The sequence below is a fragment of the Diuraphis noxia genome, unplaced genomic scaffold (genome assembly GCF_037042655.1).
Source record: "Diuraphis noxia isolate RWA-SAM2 unplaced genomic scaffold, SU_Dnox_SAM2 contig0002, whole genome shotgun sequence".
Taxonomy (NCBI): domain Eukaryota; kingdom Metazoa; phylum Arthropoda; class Insecta; order Hemiptera; family Aphididae; genus Diuraphis; species Diuraphis noxia.
In genome coordinates this window covers 6,958,475-6,977,259 of record NW_028301712.1, presented here as the reverse complement: position 1 = coordinate 6,977,259, position 18,785 = coordinate 6,958,475, and the positions used below count along the sequence as shown (strand labels likewise).

The 18,785-nt window shown below is 27.2% G+C and overlaps 1 protein-coding gene across 6 annotated transcripts; it reads right to left on the bottom strand.

Moving 5' to 3' along the window:
• Window positions 1-685: 685 nt before the first annotated feature.
• LOC107166074 (pleckstrin homology domain-containing family G member 1-like) lies at window positions 686-14,066 on the bottom strand. 6 transcript variants are annotated; one of them, XR_016190172.1, is made up of 9 exons: window positions 13,928-14,066; window positions 10,016-10,110; window positions 5,992-6,108; window positions 5,752-5,902; window positions 2,962-3,135; window positions 2,660-2,815; window positions 2,509-2,604; window positions 1,091-1,281; window positions 686-1,027 (listed from the first exon to the last, which is right to left on the bottom strand). XR_016190172.1 is itself a non-coding variant. In XM_089218939.1 (8 exons), exons 1-8 carry the CDS (start codon window positions 14,048-14,050, stop codon window positions 1,150-1,152), a joined length of 1,044 nt encoding a protein of 347 aa, XP_089075065.1. In that variant the 5' UTR covers window positions 14,051-14,066; the 3' UTR covers window positions 686-1,149. The 6 variants fall into 6 exon arrangements, 5 of the variants coding, with proteins under 5 accessions (XP_089075065.1, XP_089075068.1, XP_089075066.1 ...); XM_089218939.1 differs by having other exon boundaries at window positions 686-1,281; XM_089218942.1 differs by lacking the exon at window positions 13,928-14,066 and adding an exon at window positions 11,950-12,077 and having other exon boundaries at window positions 686-1,281.
• Between the last annotated feature and the right edge of the window lie 4,719 nt (window positions 14,067-18,785).

Genomic DNA, 18,785 nt, shown 5'->3' with positions numbered 1-18,785 from the left:
CGTGAGAGATTCGACCGGAAAATATCTTAATTTTCAATCGTGAAAGTACCAATACCGTATCGACTGCGATTGTCAACAGTCCGACGACAACGACAAAAGCAAACACCGGTTGGCGGTTGAAGTCAACAGGAAATCGCAGAGATTCCTCGAACACGCTTACTCGCATATAATATATACGCTATTGTCGATATTATATAGTAGCTCTATAGTCTATACCAATACATATATTATTATGACTCATTGTTTGGTATCTGTAAATCCATCACGTCCCGATTGGTATACAACACTTGTTATTGCTTGGCCATACCGATTACCGATACTTCTTTTTCAAGCTCAGTAACCAGTTGTTCGGTCTACTTAAATTTTCCGAGGTTTGCTTTGACTACGAACTTCGTCCGTAAACGGATAACTGAGCGTGAGATGTAAAAAAAACTCAATTATTATGCAATGCCATGCTATTGACTATTGAATGCGTATTACTCATAAAAATATAAAAGCAATTAATTATCATTATATTATACTGGGACGACTGTTGTACGAGGAACGAACTATAAATCATTATTTCAGTGATAGGTTATACTATTACCTATATGGTAAAAGTACCATTTAGTTCGTACAAACTGTTTGCAATAAAAATATTTACCAAAGTTTAATTTGTATAAATAATTAATAACGCAATTACACATTTAAACAACTAAACGCTATATTTTATTATTTTAGAAATATCGTTCATTAAATGGACAATAATATTTTACATGATTTTAGTTATTAAAAGTTATTCAAAAAGTATTTATAAACAATAGAATTACTTTTTTTCTGGTTGTATTATAACAGGCATATACTAATTACATATACATATAATAAATTATAAATTATAATATTAAACAATATAAATTTCATTTAGCTCTAAACATTGTATAAGGCTCATCTGGTGATACTCTCATCTGGTGGCCAGTAAATAATATTTATCTCTTCGAAAATAGTTAGTAAATTTTGTTTAAATTTGAATTCTAAGTTCTACTTTTACCTATACATTTAACAACATGTCTTTTATTTATTTATTGCTTTAATATAACTTGTGCCAATGTACCTGACTCTTTATAATTAACTAAATAATACTTTTAGTAAGATTTGTTCAGAGTTAATTAGTTAAATACTTCTAGGTATGTAGAAATATTTGGCCATTAATTCACCAAAGCCAATGCTTGAAAGCTCGGAGTTGTCTTTTTTAATATCATTTAACAGTTTAACCCAAAATTTCTTTTCTTCCTCAAAGGTCGCCTGTGAAATAATTAGGTTATGCATTTGAATACACATTCATCATGTTATCGTTTATACTCATATTGAGTTTACTGATCAGAATTTCATATTTATAAGTTTTTAAATGTTAGATAATACAAAACCTAAAAATAAAAAATGAATCGCTTCAACTCACCTAACTATATCTAACCCAAACACTAAAAATTTTCAAATAATCATGTTTTTGATTTAATTTAAAAAAAGAATATTTTAACTCTGTGACCTAGTATGTGTAATCTTTATGGTCATTAATTTATATTTAAAAAGTAAGAAGAGACAGAAATTATGATGCTACGTAAACTGCGAACAACATTTTTTTTTATAAATTTGTCCAAACGTAATATACCTACCTATTACCTACATGGCTATATGATTGCATACCATTACTATTGTACTATAAGACAATGTCTCTTCAGGTTTCGTTCTCGTATATTCTCACCCACCTACCTACTGAATATTTATAAATTTATAATTCTCCTCTTCCCGTTTCATACCACAATGAAACAAATAATTTGATTTAATAATTTAAATATTAATACCCAACTACATACGAACTTAATGTACAAATATTTAGAAACTATTAAGTAAAAATATTAAGATAAACTGGCCATCTCTAACATATTAACAACTGTTATTTTTTTATTATCGACTATTATTTTAAACTTCAGATGTATCAAGCAATTAATTTTAAATACTTAACAATGATCAAGTAATAAGTAATAACAAATAAATAATATTTAATATTAACATATACAAGCTTTTTATTTTTATGAAACAATATTATAAAAGTACTGTAATTACTAATTAATAACTAATAATGAAATTTATAAAATTCCATAAGTACCAATTGTTTTATTATCAATGAAAACTGACGATAATTGTCGAAAGAATCAAGATTTCATCATTTAAATGTTTTTATCTTCAAAATGTTTGGGGGAAAATATTCAAATGTAATGTATAAATATCAAACTATACAGTAGTACAGAAATATATATGTATAATATATATTATATACTATTATTATTATTTATTTGCATATATTTGTAAATGGATTTATTTTGAAGATAAATATTTTAATAACTTTTATAAGTTATTATAATATATTACTTATAGTAGATCTTACAACAAAAACTTAGATTTAATGTAATTCTGATCAGATTTTAAACAATTAATTTAATTTATCAAATATTAATATGATAATGAATTTACTTGCAATGTAAACGAATTTTTAGATTCAACATTGGATACTAAACGAAAACCTAATGGATTTCCTTTCACATGTTCAATAATAGTGATGTTCCTAATCTAAAAAAAAATTAAAAGTTTACCATTATGAAGTTACTAGAAGTTAACAGCTTACCAATATATGAGCTTTGTATTCCAACAGTCCGCATTTTTGTTCTTTAACAATCAATAACATATTGTTCAATATAATCACATGAAGTTTCTTCTTCGTTCCCGCAATCATTAAATCGCCTTCAGCATGCAATTCAAAACAATTGTTAGATAGATCGACCTGTAGATAACAATACATTTTTAGAGTCGGTTTAAATCGTATTATAATGTATTATTATAGTTGACGAGATACGAATTATTATTTGAATAAATAATTATTATTTGAATATAATGACAATTTGTTATGTTGCAGATGGCTATAATTACATTTGTTTTATCCTTCAAATGTTGAATCATTAATCGTATATCCTTAACACGGCCTTCTTTTTCGTATTTATTTTTCGTTTCATTAATAATTTTAGCTAAAAGAACCATTTTATCATGAGCTTTTACGACTAAAGAATGATCAGTTTCGTTACATGAAGTATATGCTGCTAATTTCTGTTAAAAAAAAAAAAAAAAAATACCGTAAAAAGTGATTGAAATATATTTTCAAGTAGATGTATTATTAAACATATTAAGCTTGATTATTCATAATCCTAATTCAATAAACTTAAGATTCGTAATCCTAACTCAATAAACCGAAGAACTCATATCTGTTATACCTTAAATTGCTATTAGTAATCTATTTTAATATATTATAGTACCTACCCAGTGGCGTAATTTGGCCATGTTTGTGGGGGGGGGGGGATAAAATATTTCAACATTTTACCTATACAGCTATACCCCCCTCCCATAAAAAAAAATAAAAAGTATTTATTTTTATTATAAGCACCTTTCAGAATTCAGAGTAATATAATATGTACACATGAGACATGGAATAAAATCCGATTAAGTGTACAAATCGATCAGTTATTTTTAGTTCAATAGCACTACGGAAAAATATTAGGATAGGATAAGATAGGACAGATATGACAATAGTCTTTCGATCGTCGTCGATCCACGATAAAATAATACTTTACTGCTCGGTGGTTTATTTTTGTACCACTACACAATGCATAAACAAACTCAAAACTTACACAAAACATATTCATATTGCAATAGTGATTCTTATAAACTTGCGTGGCTGCATTTAAAATGAACTAGGTACGAAGTATTTATGTAAAACTAGCATAAAGGATTTGTTTTTTTTGTATTATTTCTATAAAGTATAAAATATGTATAGGTTATTTATAATAATAATTCGCCGAGGTATTTGATTTCAATATATACATTACATTTATATAAAAAAAATAATAATATTATTAGACAAAGAAGTACATAGGTATGTAGTTAATCAATCTTAAAAAAAGGTCATGGGGGGGATACGACACCCAAATCCCCCCCCCCCCGTAATTACCTCACTGTACCTACCTAATACGGTATGAAACTTAATTTTTCCTGAAAACACCAAATTTATTTATTATTTAATATTTATAATCATAAGCGTAGACACGACTACACAAGGACGTTATGAGGGATAGATCATCGCTATGACCTAACCTAACCTAACCTTTAAGATGATGTATGTTTTTTTCGGTCATTGCTTTTTGAGAAAATAAAAATGCTTCAATTTTCTACATCAGCATATGTTCTGATAGAAAATTTAATCTAGTTGATACTTAGAGGAAGGATATTAGTAGAAGGAAGAGAGATAAAAGTGAAAATTTCAAAGTATAGTTTTCAGAGGTCAAGAAAAATAAAAATAAAATTAGGAAAAGAAGAGATTTTAACACAAAACTAGTTTTCTAAAAAATCAGTTTTATTATTTGGTGTATAGGTACCTAACTCTAAAAAAATTAACCGTCCTGTATAGATAAATAGGCACAAGAAAATTTCATCCAATATTTGTTAACATTTTCTATACACAATTAAATTTTCAAAATGCTTTAAAATATTTTCAAAACTCTTTTGAGCTATTTATATAGACAATTTAAATTTGTATTAGTTTAAAAAAAAATAATTATCCATACATGCAATTGTTTTAATTGTTTTCACTTTGTTAAAAAACTTGAAAATTTAATACAACATTTCTCAAAAGTATTTGTTTTTGGAAATTTAATAAAAAAATTAACGTAAATCCACAATATATATATTTTAAGCGTCTGAAGACAAGATGTTTACAATTTTTACGAGATCACGAAATTTCGTAAGTTATTTTGAGTTAGAAATATTCTATTTATATCTAAGATTTGAGAATTGAATATAAGATTTTCAAAATAATCTATTATTGAGCGTAAAAATTTCTATTACGTTACGTACTTGTAGAACAGAGGCAACAAATATCAGTGTACCTAATGTCAAAATATTATAATAACACACGTAAATAAAAATTTCAAATAGGTATTTGGTACCTAACCTAACCCACAAATAATATTTTTGTGTTGCAACAAATTAACTAAAATCTTTTTAGTTTGGATTATATTATTTCGCATTATATTAATTAAGTATAATATATTATATATTTTATATATCTCTTATTATTACATTATCATTATATATTATTTTTTCTTTTTGTTATTGTATAGCTATCTATGGATAATTGTTGAGCTACCATATAGTTATGTACTAAAAGCTAATAAAAAAAAACTAAAATCTTTTTTCTTCATTTGAATATATTATCTGTTATTAAAAAAATATCCATGTCTAAAAAAAAATATTGATTATATAATTTTTTTAATTTTTGAGTTTCAAAAACAAGTAGGAGTGTCGTATAACATAGTATTATATGCCACCACGGCCCTGCCGGTTTGGACCGGACTGTATAAGTAAGTACACGTTTTTAATATAACGTTCTTTTGTTCCAATACAAAACTGCATAATGTATAATATAAAAAAAAATGTTATCACTTATTTTTAACAAATTTATGAAACAACTGTATAAAATGGACAAAATTAATTTGAAAAATACAAATTATCTGTTAATTTAAACATTAGTTTTTTAACTAAACTTAATTCATAGAAGCACGTCATACCACGATGCATCCACATAAATATTTTTATTTTTATTTAATTTATGAAATGGGTACCTAACTAAAAAATTATTTACACCATTTATAGATCAATTTCAACATGTACCTTTAGTAGTAAATGGTATCTTAAAATACGCTGTACTGGCAATACCAAATAAGATCCAAGTGGAAGACGATGTCCTAATTCATTTTGTCTTTGATGTATGATGTTGGTTGTCTGTGAACTTTGCGTTATTTCTGATATAATGGCATCAGAACTAAACATTAATGACAACATATTATTATTTTACTTAATATTTCATCATTATTATATAGTAAGGTATTTTAACTAGCTATTGTAACTTACTTTTGAAAATTAATGCAGTATGTTAAATAAATAATAAACCTAAGATGGTTATTTAAGAAACAGTGAGCAATTTGTTGTACGTAATTATTGGCCAATCCTAATTCGTTTAAAAATATTCTGTAATAAATAAATAAATTCGAATTTAGAACAATGTTATATGAACAATGTATCAATTTAATTGTGCATTATTCGTGCTCCATTATAAATATGTAATATATTATCTATATATAGGTATAATATATATATGTATAAAGAGACTTGTCATGGGTGATTCATCAACGCCCAAACCAAACCGCTGGGTCTAGGGACTTGAAATTTTGTATAGAGGTTCCTTAAGCAATGTAGAGGCGCACTAAGAAAGGGTTTTTCAAAATTTGCAATTTAAAGGGTTGCTCAAACAGGGATTTTGAGATTTACGGTGGAAATTTTGTTTAAAATTTTTGTTTATAAATGGTTGATATAACAACCTGATTTATGTGTTGACACATTTATCGTTTTATTATTAAATAACGCGTCTTCGTATACGCACCCCAGTTTATGTACGGTTGTTTAAGTGTATTAAAATAACATTTTTTACATTCTTACAAATTTATAAAAAAAATAATTCATATAGTTGTCGAATTATTGAATATAAATGGCACAATTATGCCCCACACTATCATTCAAATTATTGGTGACGGAGCTTGCCTGTTTAGGAAAATATCTTTTGTGTTATATGACACTCAAGATAAGGCCCAAGAAGTAGGTAAAAAGATAGTAACCTATATGATAAATCACTGGGAATATTATTCAATAATGTCATATGATAGTAATGGAAATAATTATCGTTGTTCTGCCGACTACTTTAATGAATAATGATATGTTAAAATTTAATACTTATGGAGGTTTATGTGAGCTGATGGCAGCCGTATAATTATTTTTGGTATTTATTGAGATGTACTTCAATGATAAACTGTATGAAAAATTTGATTCAAAAAGGAACCCCGTAAACAGATTTCGTTTTAGTTCTATGCAAAACCTTTTTGACATTATGTTGATATTTTGTCAATTACCAGATGCTTTAAGTCTTTGGGAAAAATATAAGGACAGTCTTTCAGAATATATACAACATCGAGTGGAGTTGAATATACAACACGAGAATGTGAACTTAATTATTAATAAAGTATACAATAAATGCTTAGTTAATCTTGAAGATACTGTTCTATCTCTGGAAGTTAAATTTTTGCAACATTATGGTTTACCTCAGCCATCAAGATGTGAAGCAGTCTTACAAAATAAAGATTACCTTCGAGAGATCAATTATGATTCAAATATTTTGGCACAGTATATAAATTTAAATGAACATATTTTACTAGATAATGAACAGTCCTATGTATATAACAAAATATTAGAGGGCATTGAAAAAACACTGGCCAAACAATTTTCTTAAACGCCCCTGGAGACACTGATAAAACATTTTTCATAAATATTTTATTGGCCAGAGTACGAAAATATCATGGAATAGCTTTGGCTGTAACTTCTTCAGGCATCACTGCTACATTGCTAGAAAGAGGTAAAACAGCTCATTCTGTATATAAATTACCATTAAACCTAACGAGAATAGAGACACCTATGTGTAGTATTTCCAAACAGAGTAATTTAGCAAAAGTTCTAAAAGACTGTAAGTTAATAGTTTGAAATGAATGCACAATGGCCCACAAGGGTGGTTTTGAAGCTCTCAATAGAACATTAAAAAATATAAGAGGATATAATAGTTTGATGGGTAGAGTCATTGTGCTGCTAGCAGTAGATTTTCGGCAAACATTACCTGTTATACCTAGGGGTACAAGGGCTGATCAAGTAAAGTCCTGTCTAAAAGCTTTGTATTTGTGGTCACACATCCTGAAAGTTGCACTTCATAAAAATATGAGGGTCCATTTGAAAGGTTACACATCTTCTGGGATTTTCGCTGAGATGTTACTTAAAGTAGGAGACGGAAATTTCCCTTCATTGGAAGGTGAGATCACTATTCCCTAAAATTTGAGTACAGTTGTTTGCTCTTTATCAGAACTAACTTTCAGAATTCACCTAGATATAATAAATATATGGATTAAACCCATCGAGTTTTTGTAATCGCTTTGCTATAATTATTTTACAATAAAATGCAAATTAAAAAAAAAAAAACCCCCATCGAATTGTTGTGCAAGCGAGCAATCTTAACTCCAAAAAAACGATAAGGCCGCCGAAATCAATGAAATTCTAATAAAGGAATTTAATGAAAAAGCTGTTGAATATAAATCTTTTGATTCGGTGATCCATTCGGATGATGCTGTCCGTTAGAAGTTCTTAATACTCTGAATCCTTCACATACACTTATCCTTAATATTGGAGTATCTATAATGTTACTAAGAAATCTGTGTAATGGAACTAGATTGCAAGTTGAAGCTCAGCACAAAAATGTAATAGAAGCTACAGTTATCACTGGGTGTGCAAGAGGAGATATAGTTTTAATACCGAGAATAACGTTGATTCCAACTGGTTATAGCTTTTAGTTTAAAAGAATACAATTCCCACTCAAAGTTTGCTTTGCTATGACTATTAATAAGTCTCAAAGACAATCATTGAGCATGACAGGGGTCGACTTGAGAGAAGAAAGTTTTTCACATGGACAGTTCTATGTCACATGTTCTAGAGTTAGCTCTGCCAATAGTTTCGTTATTTTAGCCCCATAAGTCAGTACCAAAAATAGGTACCTACTGTTTATAAAGAGGTATTGTGATGCATAAAGTATATCAATATAAATATTTTTTTTTTTTGGTTTATATAACATCATAATGTATATAATAATGTTACATTGACGTTGTAAAACTTAATTAGTTTTAAAAGAGTTTACAGAAATGTCTATACAATACATGGGCAACCTAGGATCAACATATCTAAAAGCAGCTCATAATAAATATAAAAACTGATAAAATAAAGTAATAGTAGGTAACACAAAAAACTGTACAGCGAAGCCGGGTTATTCAACTAGTATATTATAAGTCGACTAGTGGTCCTCAAATAGTCCCAACAGAAAAAATGAATCAATTTTAAATTTTAAAAAGACTAAGAATAGGCCATACAAAGCTAACACGGTTTTTTTTTTAATGACTAAGAAGTCCATCCAATATATACCACATGCGGAACACAAATTACGATTAACCATATTTTAACAGGCTGTCTCAAAATTTGAAAACGCGAGAAAAGAAAACAATTTACTTGAACATCTCTTCAAAATCCTAGGACCCTAAACAAAAGTTAACAACAATAATTAATATACATATTTTTTTTTTAAATCAAATTCATAAAGACTAATTTAGTAATAATATATTTAAGAAAAAAATTTTTAAATTAAAAAAAATATATATAGGTAGATATATAAACACACTTTGCACTAATAACCTTTGTTTTTTGAAGCGAGATGATCAATTATATATATATTTGTAAAAATATACATACTATCTGGGCCTCCACACGAGTTTTTTCATTTTCCTAAAGATACACTCTAATATTATCATTGTTCTTATCAAATTATGAAATAAAAATTAATATAATAATATAAGTTATCATCTGTCAGTGATGAGGATTGACAGACAGTGACCAGTGGCTATCCTAGAAAATAAATCTTTGCAGGTAAAATTTATTGCAAGAATAACAGTTATTCTATATATTAAGCAATGTTCCTAACCCGGGTCATTTATAGCTGACCTAGCAATTTGACCATAACTTATAATATTGTGGACTATAAATTGTCTATTTTTACGAATTGTATCTATAAACCATTTAGTGAAAATTTAATATCAACTATTTACTGCTATTTTTTTTTATATATTTATATAAAAATTACCTAAATAATAAAATTGACCATCCTGAGCCTACTAACTAGGTAAGTATATTATATATTATGTATATTAAATAGGTATACGAGTAAAAGCATGCGCATACATGAACCCCGCATAATATGGTTGCACACTTTTTAAAAAATAAAAATAAAACAGGTACCTACCTTGAAAATTCATAAATTTCCGTGATATTTCCAAATAACTGATTGCAATGCTCTTTTGACAATATTTTTTTATGCTTCCAATACTCCAAATATTCCTAGTATACCATGTTAAATGTTAATATTTATTTTAACCAAAAAAATATTTTTCTAAATAAATATACACAGGACACATATTATATCTACAATAAATAATTATTAATAATTTAAAATTCAAATGAACAGACTATTTTGCATTACAAATGCCAGGAGCACCCACAGCTCTACCACCCACTGCGTCCCTTATTCAAACTAATAACGACTAAAATGCTATTAAATGTATGTCTTATTATTGCGTTATGATCAGTTATTATAACATTTGTTTCTACCGTTTTATTAAATAAAAAAATTATAATTATTAAACATGACATTTTAAAGTGATTGTTTTTTTTATTTTGCAGGTTTTTATTCTTAAGCTCTTATTTGTTCGCTTAATTTGAATTTTTCAAATACTTATTTAACAACTGTAAGCAATTTAAGTCCCAAACCCTAGTAATAACTATAAATATTCTTTAAGGTATATAATATATAATATAGTATATTCGATATATAACTATAGGTATCAACGTTTTTAGTATAATTTTTAGTATAATAAAAAGTAAAAATTAGATTTTATCGCTAAAAACTAAAAATGAAATGCTATACAAAGACAAATGTGAAATGGTATACACATCAATCCACTTCAAGTTACATAAGGTGTATTTGCGTTTTTCTAATTTTAATAATAATAATACTTTATTTATTAGCGTTATGATAGTTATTATTTAATATTAATCATCCATCAACGATTTAAGACATAGATATATTAATGTATCCACCGTTCAGTGTTCACGTGAATATACCTAAATGGAAAATACTACATTTATTCAATTTCAATTAACTTTAAGCATGGATTAATCTAATAAATTGATAACTTAATTTGTAGATATTGATATAGCTCATGACTATTATAGCAGGTGTAGTTTAAATATTTATTAGCCTACTATTATAGGTATACCGTATGGCATATACAATATGCATATCTATAACATATACCTATTTGATATTTAGACTATTCAATATTTTAATATAATGTTAGTTGTATGTACTTATTAAAATATGATTCTGAATTAAAATATTTAGTACAGAAGAATAATATTTTATAAATTATTTATAGGTATATAAATTTATCTAGGTAATTTATCTATGCACAAATTAATATTAATATTTAACTTACCACTACTATTTCTTTCAAATTATTTACGTATGATTCTTCGGTTTCTAAAATTTCAGTAATCACCAAATTCTTTTTATAAGTTATATTATCACAATTATTATTCATTATGCCAAATTCATAACTACAATACCTTCGTATTATAACAAAATCACATCACATTGCGAATGTATGAATAGGAACATGACTGTTCTCATACACTACCACCATCAATTAAATCTTTGAAAATTAATACTATAATATGCATTTCAGCATACAAGAGGTAAATAATTATGTATATCCATGCAATATTACGTCATTGTTTGTTTCCTCTAATAAATGTTTTAATTTTTTAATGAGTAATACATTTAGAAATTATACAGGTTTAAACGACATTGTTGTAATAATCATAAAAAAAATAATGTAGTTAATCTCCTATATATGTATTATAAGTCATTGAGAGTAATTTTTTGTACGTCAATAATTCAATAATTAAAACGTAAAATCGATTAAAAATATAACATGATGACATGGCATCTCTATTAATTTATCTACTCAATTTTACTTATTATTTGTCCACAGAAAGTGAAAACATACCTTTATGGCTTTATGATTATATTTTATAAATACCTACGAAAAATCACATTTATATTAGATATATAATCATACACGGATAATATGCCACACGTATCTACTATAAACTAACCCGTACGGCGTAGGCTGCATAAATCCTATTTCTATATCCACAAAACTTTTTCATCAGTTGATTTTGTCAAACCGGTAGTATACGATTGAGAACGTTTTACCTTTTTAGCAACGCGATTGAGAACGATTGTCGGCAGATCAAAGAAACAGTATTTCGTACCTTAAAATCAAACGATTGAGAACGATTTTTCGAGCAACGTTGCCATTTATCTTAACTGTGATTTTGATGCGTTTCATTTTTTGCATTTCTTTGACAAAATTCACTTTAAATGCATTTTTCACAATTTGTTTATAAAATGAACGAAAATTCTTGTGATTAACAAAACACTTTCAGAAAACTGTCAACGGTTAATAATAAATTATTATATAGCACGACAAGGTATCATCGATAACCATTTTATCATAGCCAGGCCTTTCCGCTCAAATTACAACCGTTATAAACATATAAACCATACATACATACATAGGTACAAGTTATCGTCGATAACAACAGCTAGGCCTTGACAAGTATTACTGAATTAGTAACCAATTAGTACGTCCAGAACTAAACAAGTAACAATACTATAAAATATAAAACTTAATATACTTATTTAGTAATAAAGATAGTAAATACGATAACGCGGTTTACGTATCTGCGTAAAACCAAAATATTGCCAAATTCAGTTGTTTGGTGGACAGTGAGCGCGGTAACAACGCATTATAGGTAGTGTTATAGTGTAGGTATGGTATAGTGTCGTATAATGGAAAACTTTAAAATCATAACGTCTGAACGCGGAAAAGATCTTATATTATTAAATAATGATAAATATTTATTCGCAAGAACACGCAAAGACGGATTAATGAAATGGAAATGTTCCAATAACAGTTGTAGTGCCGTTTATTAACGGAAATAGATAAAACTTTTCATTCGTCAAATGGCGAACATGTAAATCATGCAAGTAATAACAATCAAAAAATTGAAAGACAGATTTTGAAGGAAAATTGTAAACGGAAATAGATAAAACTTTTCATTCGTCAAATGGCGAACATGTAAATCATGCAAGTAATAACAATCAAAAAATTGAAAGACAGATTTTGAGGGAAAATTGTAAACGAAAAGCTGAAGAAAACACATCGACAAGACCGTTAAAATTTTAATCTTGAAAAAATGCCTTAAGCTGAAAAATAAGTGATAAATGTATTGATTTTACAATGATCCGTTTGTTTACTTTTATTTATCAAAATAATTTAATTTATTCTGTAACCAAAAACTCAAAGTAATATAGTAATTGATATCTTTTATATACATATATTGTATATTTTATTTCTATTTTGTATTTTTAACTAGGAAATGTGGCAACGTTGCATAAAAGTTATCAGGTAAAAACGTTCTCAATCGTGTTATTAAAAAAGGTACTGCCGATAAGGACCGTTCTCAATCGTGTTCTACCCTGTCAAACACTGCCAATCGGTGTTGAGTATAAAGATAAATATTTTTGCTTTTTCTCAATTATTTAAAAAGTTATGGGATATTTCTACTGAAACCACACTTTTAATGTAAACATTTAAGTATAATTGTTACTTTTTTTTAAAAATATTAACTTGTCGAGTTTCAACTTTTGTCAACTAATAAGAATCTACATAAAAAAGCAACGGTAAGTGATTAATGATTATTGTTGTAACAATTTTAAATATCAATACTTCAATACTATTATTAATCCAACCAATATTTGTCGTAAATAATCTTTTTTTTTTATCTTAGACATTTTTTTTTTTTAGATTAAGATAATCTCGACATTAATTTTTCGACAGAAAATCGTTTATATTATTATTGTACATATTAAAGTGATCATATAAAAAATCATACATCACATCTAAGTGAAACTTAAATTAAATATAATATTGAAATTAAGTTACAGTTTATATTAAAATTGTCAATATCTACAATATAAAAATATTACTTTGTGCACCAATAGATTGACCATTGATGACATACTCACACACTCCACCGTTATCACTGGCGGAGAAATCGCTATGATGCTGACCGTGTAGTTGATAAATGGATAAATTTCATTTAATAAGAGAACTGATCGGTACTTCAATTTGTATTCAAAGAGGTTCATTACCTAAAGTAAAAGAGTTTAAGTTATAATATTTTACTATTTATTGTATTATATCTAGTGTAATAATGAACATTAAACTGTATAATTTAATGAACATTAATGTTGCCAATACAAGCATATTTCGTAATATAAAATCAAACTCAGCCAAAATATACTAAAAACAAATTAAAAAAATATCTATGTAATTGGAAATATGTTGTACGTGTGTAAGACGAAGACAACAAATGCCCATGTGACGTCCTCAACACACAAATGCTTAAGATTATTAATTTTTTTAAGTAAAATGTCTTAAAATATTATCCAATAATTATTATTAAAAAAAAATAAAATATACATATATATTAAGTAGGTACCAACGACAAAATATAACGACAGTTACTGGCAGCATTGACGCGCTGTATTGTGTTTTGATCATCAGATTTTAAAATATAAACTCTAAAGTATAATATAGATATTAATTATAATAAATTAACATGGATAATAATATAAAATAAATTAATAAATATAGCTTTAGAAGTTGTCGTCATCGGGCGGTGCGACGGACGGCGAACGAAACAGCGCTGTATGTTTGCATGAGTGATTTCACGGGGAAACAAAATATTGTACGAACCTATTTAGTCGTATTTATTAGTCTATTACATATACATTACTATGTGTATAGATAAAATAAATTCGTCTAAAACGGTAACCGTAGAAATACGCTAGCATTTTTATAACAACAATACTTTTATTATATAAATCATTGAGATTTTCTGCCGTCGTAGTAATTTAGAAATTATCATATTATGCATCTACATTAATTGATTAATTTAAAATAGAAATAATACGATGACCAACAATAAATTATGGAATGCTGAATACCAAGACAATATAAGACTTATATATACTATAGATTTTCTATTATAACCTAAAAATTTTTGTTGAATGTTAATAATGTTAATATAGGTATTTCCTATATTTGATAACATTTTCAAAATATTTAGATTTGTTTTGAGCTGTTTACTGACATTTTAATTTTTCAACGTTTTTGTTTTTTTTTTCTATAAATATCGATAAAAATGTATTTGTTGGGTAGAAAAGCTTGAAATTTTAATACAAGGCTTCTAACACATTGTAACAATAGCAGTTAAAAAATATTAAAAATACATATGCACGATTTTTTTTATAAGCGTTTAAAGTTCAAATTTTGACTAAATACATAAAAATTACAGCAATGTTCAAATAATCTTGGATAGAAATTCATAAAAGTTTTTATTTTTAATTCTAAGATTTGAAAATTTGATACAAAGCTCCTAACATATTTTTACAATAGCAGTTGAAAAAAAAGAAATACATAGTCACAATTTTTTTTTACAAGCATTCAAAGTTTGAATTTTAGACAACATACGTAAAAATCACGACAATTCATTAATTATTTTATGCTAGAAATAGAAATTCATTAAAAATTCGCCTTTTATATCTAAGAATTTAAAATTTTATATAAGACCCCTAACATACTTTTACAATAGCAGATGAAAAATAAAAGAAATATATTGGCACAATTTTTTTTTACAAGCATTCAAAGTTTGAATTTTGACAACATATGTAAAAATCACGAAAATCACGAAAATTCGCAAATTATTTTAAACTAGAAATTCATAAAAAATTTTCTTTTTAAATCTAAGATTTGAAAATTTTTAATAATCTATAATATATCCTAGACAGATAAACCGTCTTCGCTCAGAATCGTTTTTCGTATACAATGATATAATATCATTGGATTCAAATTTAATTCCATCCATCACAGTAACCCACTTGTAACCTACTGTACAGCAGAGCGACATCCACGACTTACCCGCCTTTTTTTGTTTTTAAAGGTTACTCGAATTGCCTCCTGATTTCAAAAATATTATTCACTCGAATTGCCTCCTAAGAGGGTCACTATATGCCTACTCTTGTACTGGAATCGCCTGGCGATAGCTATAATTAATCGATTTATAAAAAAATATATCAAACATTATTTAGATGAAATATCATTCTGTTATACAGTCAAAAGTTTGTATAAAATAAATGTTAATAATCATTAACTAAATCTTTTTGATATCCAAACTTAAAACCATCACATATTATAATTGTTTTACCCTTTTCACGGATCACGCTGATCTCGTTCATTTTTATAAAAATATAATACGTACATTATGAATACTACTTATATTATAATAACGTGTTATGTATCGTGGTTGCGCAAACGAAACTGACTGTGTTGAACTGGTGATGATAGAATTAATCATTAATTTATTAATCGGTCTGGGAAATACTGTATGTCTTAAAAATTGTATTTTTGAACATAACGGAATAATATAATAATCGATAGTACACGTACAACTATCGATATAATTAACAATCCAGGTATGTTATGGGAGGAAATTTGAGTAGACCGTTTGGGTATGCTCGAATTGCCTCCAAAAACACCAGGAGGCAATTCGAGTAGAAAAGTCACCTAGGTACCTAAATTTGAGAGGCAATTCGAGTGTCACCTGTATTATATATTTATGTACCAGATTTATTCACCCTTTACGTTATATCCGTTTCCCGCCTCAATCCTGGGCTACGATAAATTGGTAGGATACGCTAAGCTACCTATTATACATTATAATATTTTGTATATAAGCGTATTGCTGGTCTTGTGACTTATTGGTCGACTAATCGACTAACCACTAGCCACGTCATGAAATACTATTATATAGATTCTTAAATCAAGCTAACCAAACCCTCGTATGTGTCCCTCCATTTTTTTTTTTTGCTTATTGTAAAAATATTATTAACAGATTGTATGACTTAAAATAAATATGACAAAAATAATTCAATGTTTTGTTTAGTTCTAGATCCTCGTTTATTTGAAGATCATCGTGATTGGTTTTTGAACGGTCCTTTAACTTGGACAAGTAATAACTTACCATGCACATGGATCCTATAACGCCAAACGTTAGACCAATCAATAATCCTTTTGACATTTTCCAGGTTAAACTTTAAACAGCCAATATGTGTTTAACAAGAAATATATTTTTCAATGAACAATATTTCTTAATAGCATCCATTAATTCGTAGTTATGTATATGTTATAATATAATATGTCCACTCAGTGTTTCCCAGAGAACAATTTTTTTTTTTTAATGTATCAATATTGATTTTAAATAATAATATTTATAATAAATTGTACAAGTATACAATAATATTATTATTATTTTTTATTTATCCAAAGCCCGGGAACTAAAACCATTATTAGTTGTTTGTAGGGACTAATATGGAAAGTGGACCTATCCAAAGTAGATCACTTTATGCAATTAGCGATTCAAATACAATAATTTCTCCTATTATATGATAAAGAATTATAGACTTATGATTTATAAGGAACCTTGTATTAAATTTTTATTTTTATTTTTTTACTTTTCTATAGAATGAATGAATTTTTATTGACATTCTTAGAAAAAACACTAAAATTAATCAAATAGGTACAATCCAAGCGAAAACAGTCTAATCAAGGTTACCCTCATTAAAAAAAAAATGTATTTCTTTATTTTTCCGTTGTTGGTAAGTTCCACAGATCCATTGCCAAATAATCGTAACTGTACAACAAGTTACCTCTATACTACCATCGTGACTGCGTGGTTGTGACTAAATGCCCAAGTGTCCTAAAAGTTACCCAGCCAGTCTATAAAATTTGCGATAAGTATTAAGTGTGATTGTAACGACACTGGAAAAAAATAGAATCGCATATAAAACGACGTCGCCTATAACCTATATAATATGGGCACGCGGAAAAAAAACGATAACAATATATATTATAGGTATTACCTAGTGACTAGTTGTTATTTTAGTTGACTCTCTATTTAGTTGTGACACGGTATTATGGAAATAATAAAATCAAATAAAGGCAAAGAAAAATTAACGTTTAATGGTTATATGCACGAAATGAAGCACGCAGGAAAAAACTATTACATATTATGATGAAGATGTAATAAAAAGACTAAAGAGTTCTCTAAACTGTCCAGCTATTCTCCACATCTCAATCCATAAAACCAGCCACATTCTCAAAGTTAGACATGAGCACCCTGCAGCTGAACAAACAAAAATCGAAATCGCAAAAGCCATAAACAGAATTAAACAGACTGCAAAGTATTCAGGAGCTAACCCGTCGCAGATGTACCTATGCTGAAACGGTATCACAATTATTAGACGTCAACGCTAGAGCAAGGATGCCAGTCTCTATTGACTATTATACAACTTTTTATAACTTTTTTATTTTATTTAATTCTACTCACAAGATATTTATTTGTAATTTTCTATAAAATGTATTAACTAATTTATTAATTGTTGTTCTCTACATTATACAATAAGATATCGATAACTTCTTATTTTATTTATAGTCTATTCTACTGACAAAATATTTATTTTGTAATTTTCTATACAATACCTAAAATATGACAACAAGAAAATATTTATTTTTTTATTTTCATAGTCTTTTTTTGTTTTTGTTTTTAATTTCGTGGTTTTTTTCCTACAACCATAATATGAGGTAGTCGCGATAACGCATATGTAGCGTGCGGTAGTCGCGATAACGCACAAGTACCATATAGGTAATTATATTAAATTATTAAAAGATATTTTTTTATTTAAATGACAGTAGTTTAATAAAATATGCATGATATATTAATGTATTATTAGGCAAACATTTTTTAATTTGTTCTCACCAGAT

What these genes read in the sequence shown, in the direction of transcription:
- LOC107166074 (XM_089218939.1), bottom strand. Translation starts at nt 14,050, where the DNA reads ATGAACCTCTTTGAATACAAATTGAAGTACCGATCAGTTCTCTTATTA. An exon ending in ATTTGAAGGATAAAACAAAT is followed by an intron (nt 2,816 to 2,961) that starts GTAATTATAGCC and finishes TGTTATCTACAG; the next exon opens with GTCGATCTATCTAACAATTG. An exon ending in AATACAAAGCTCATATATTG is followed by an intron (nt 2,605 to 2,659) that starts GTAAGCTGTTAA and finishes ATTTTTTTTTAG; the next exon opens with ATTAGGAACATCACTATTAT.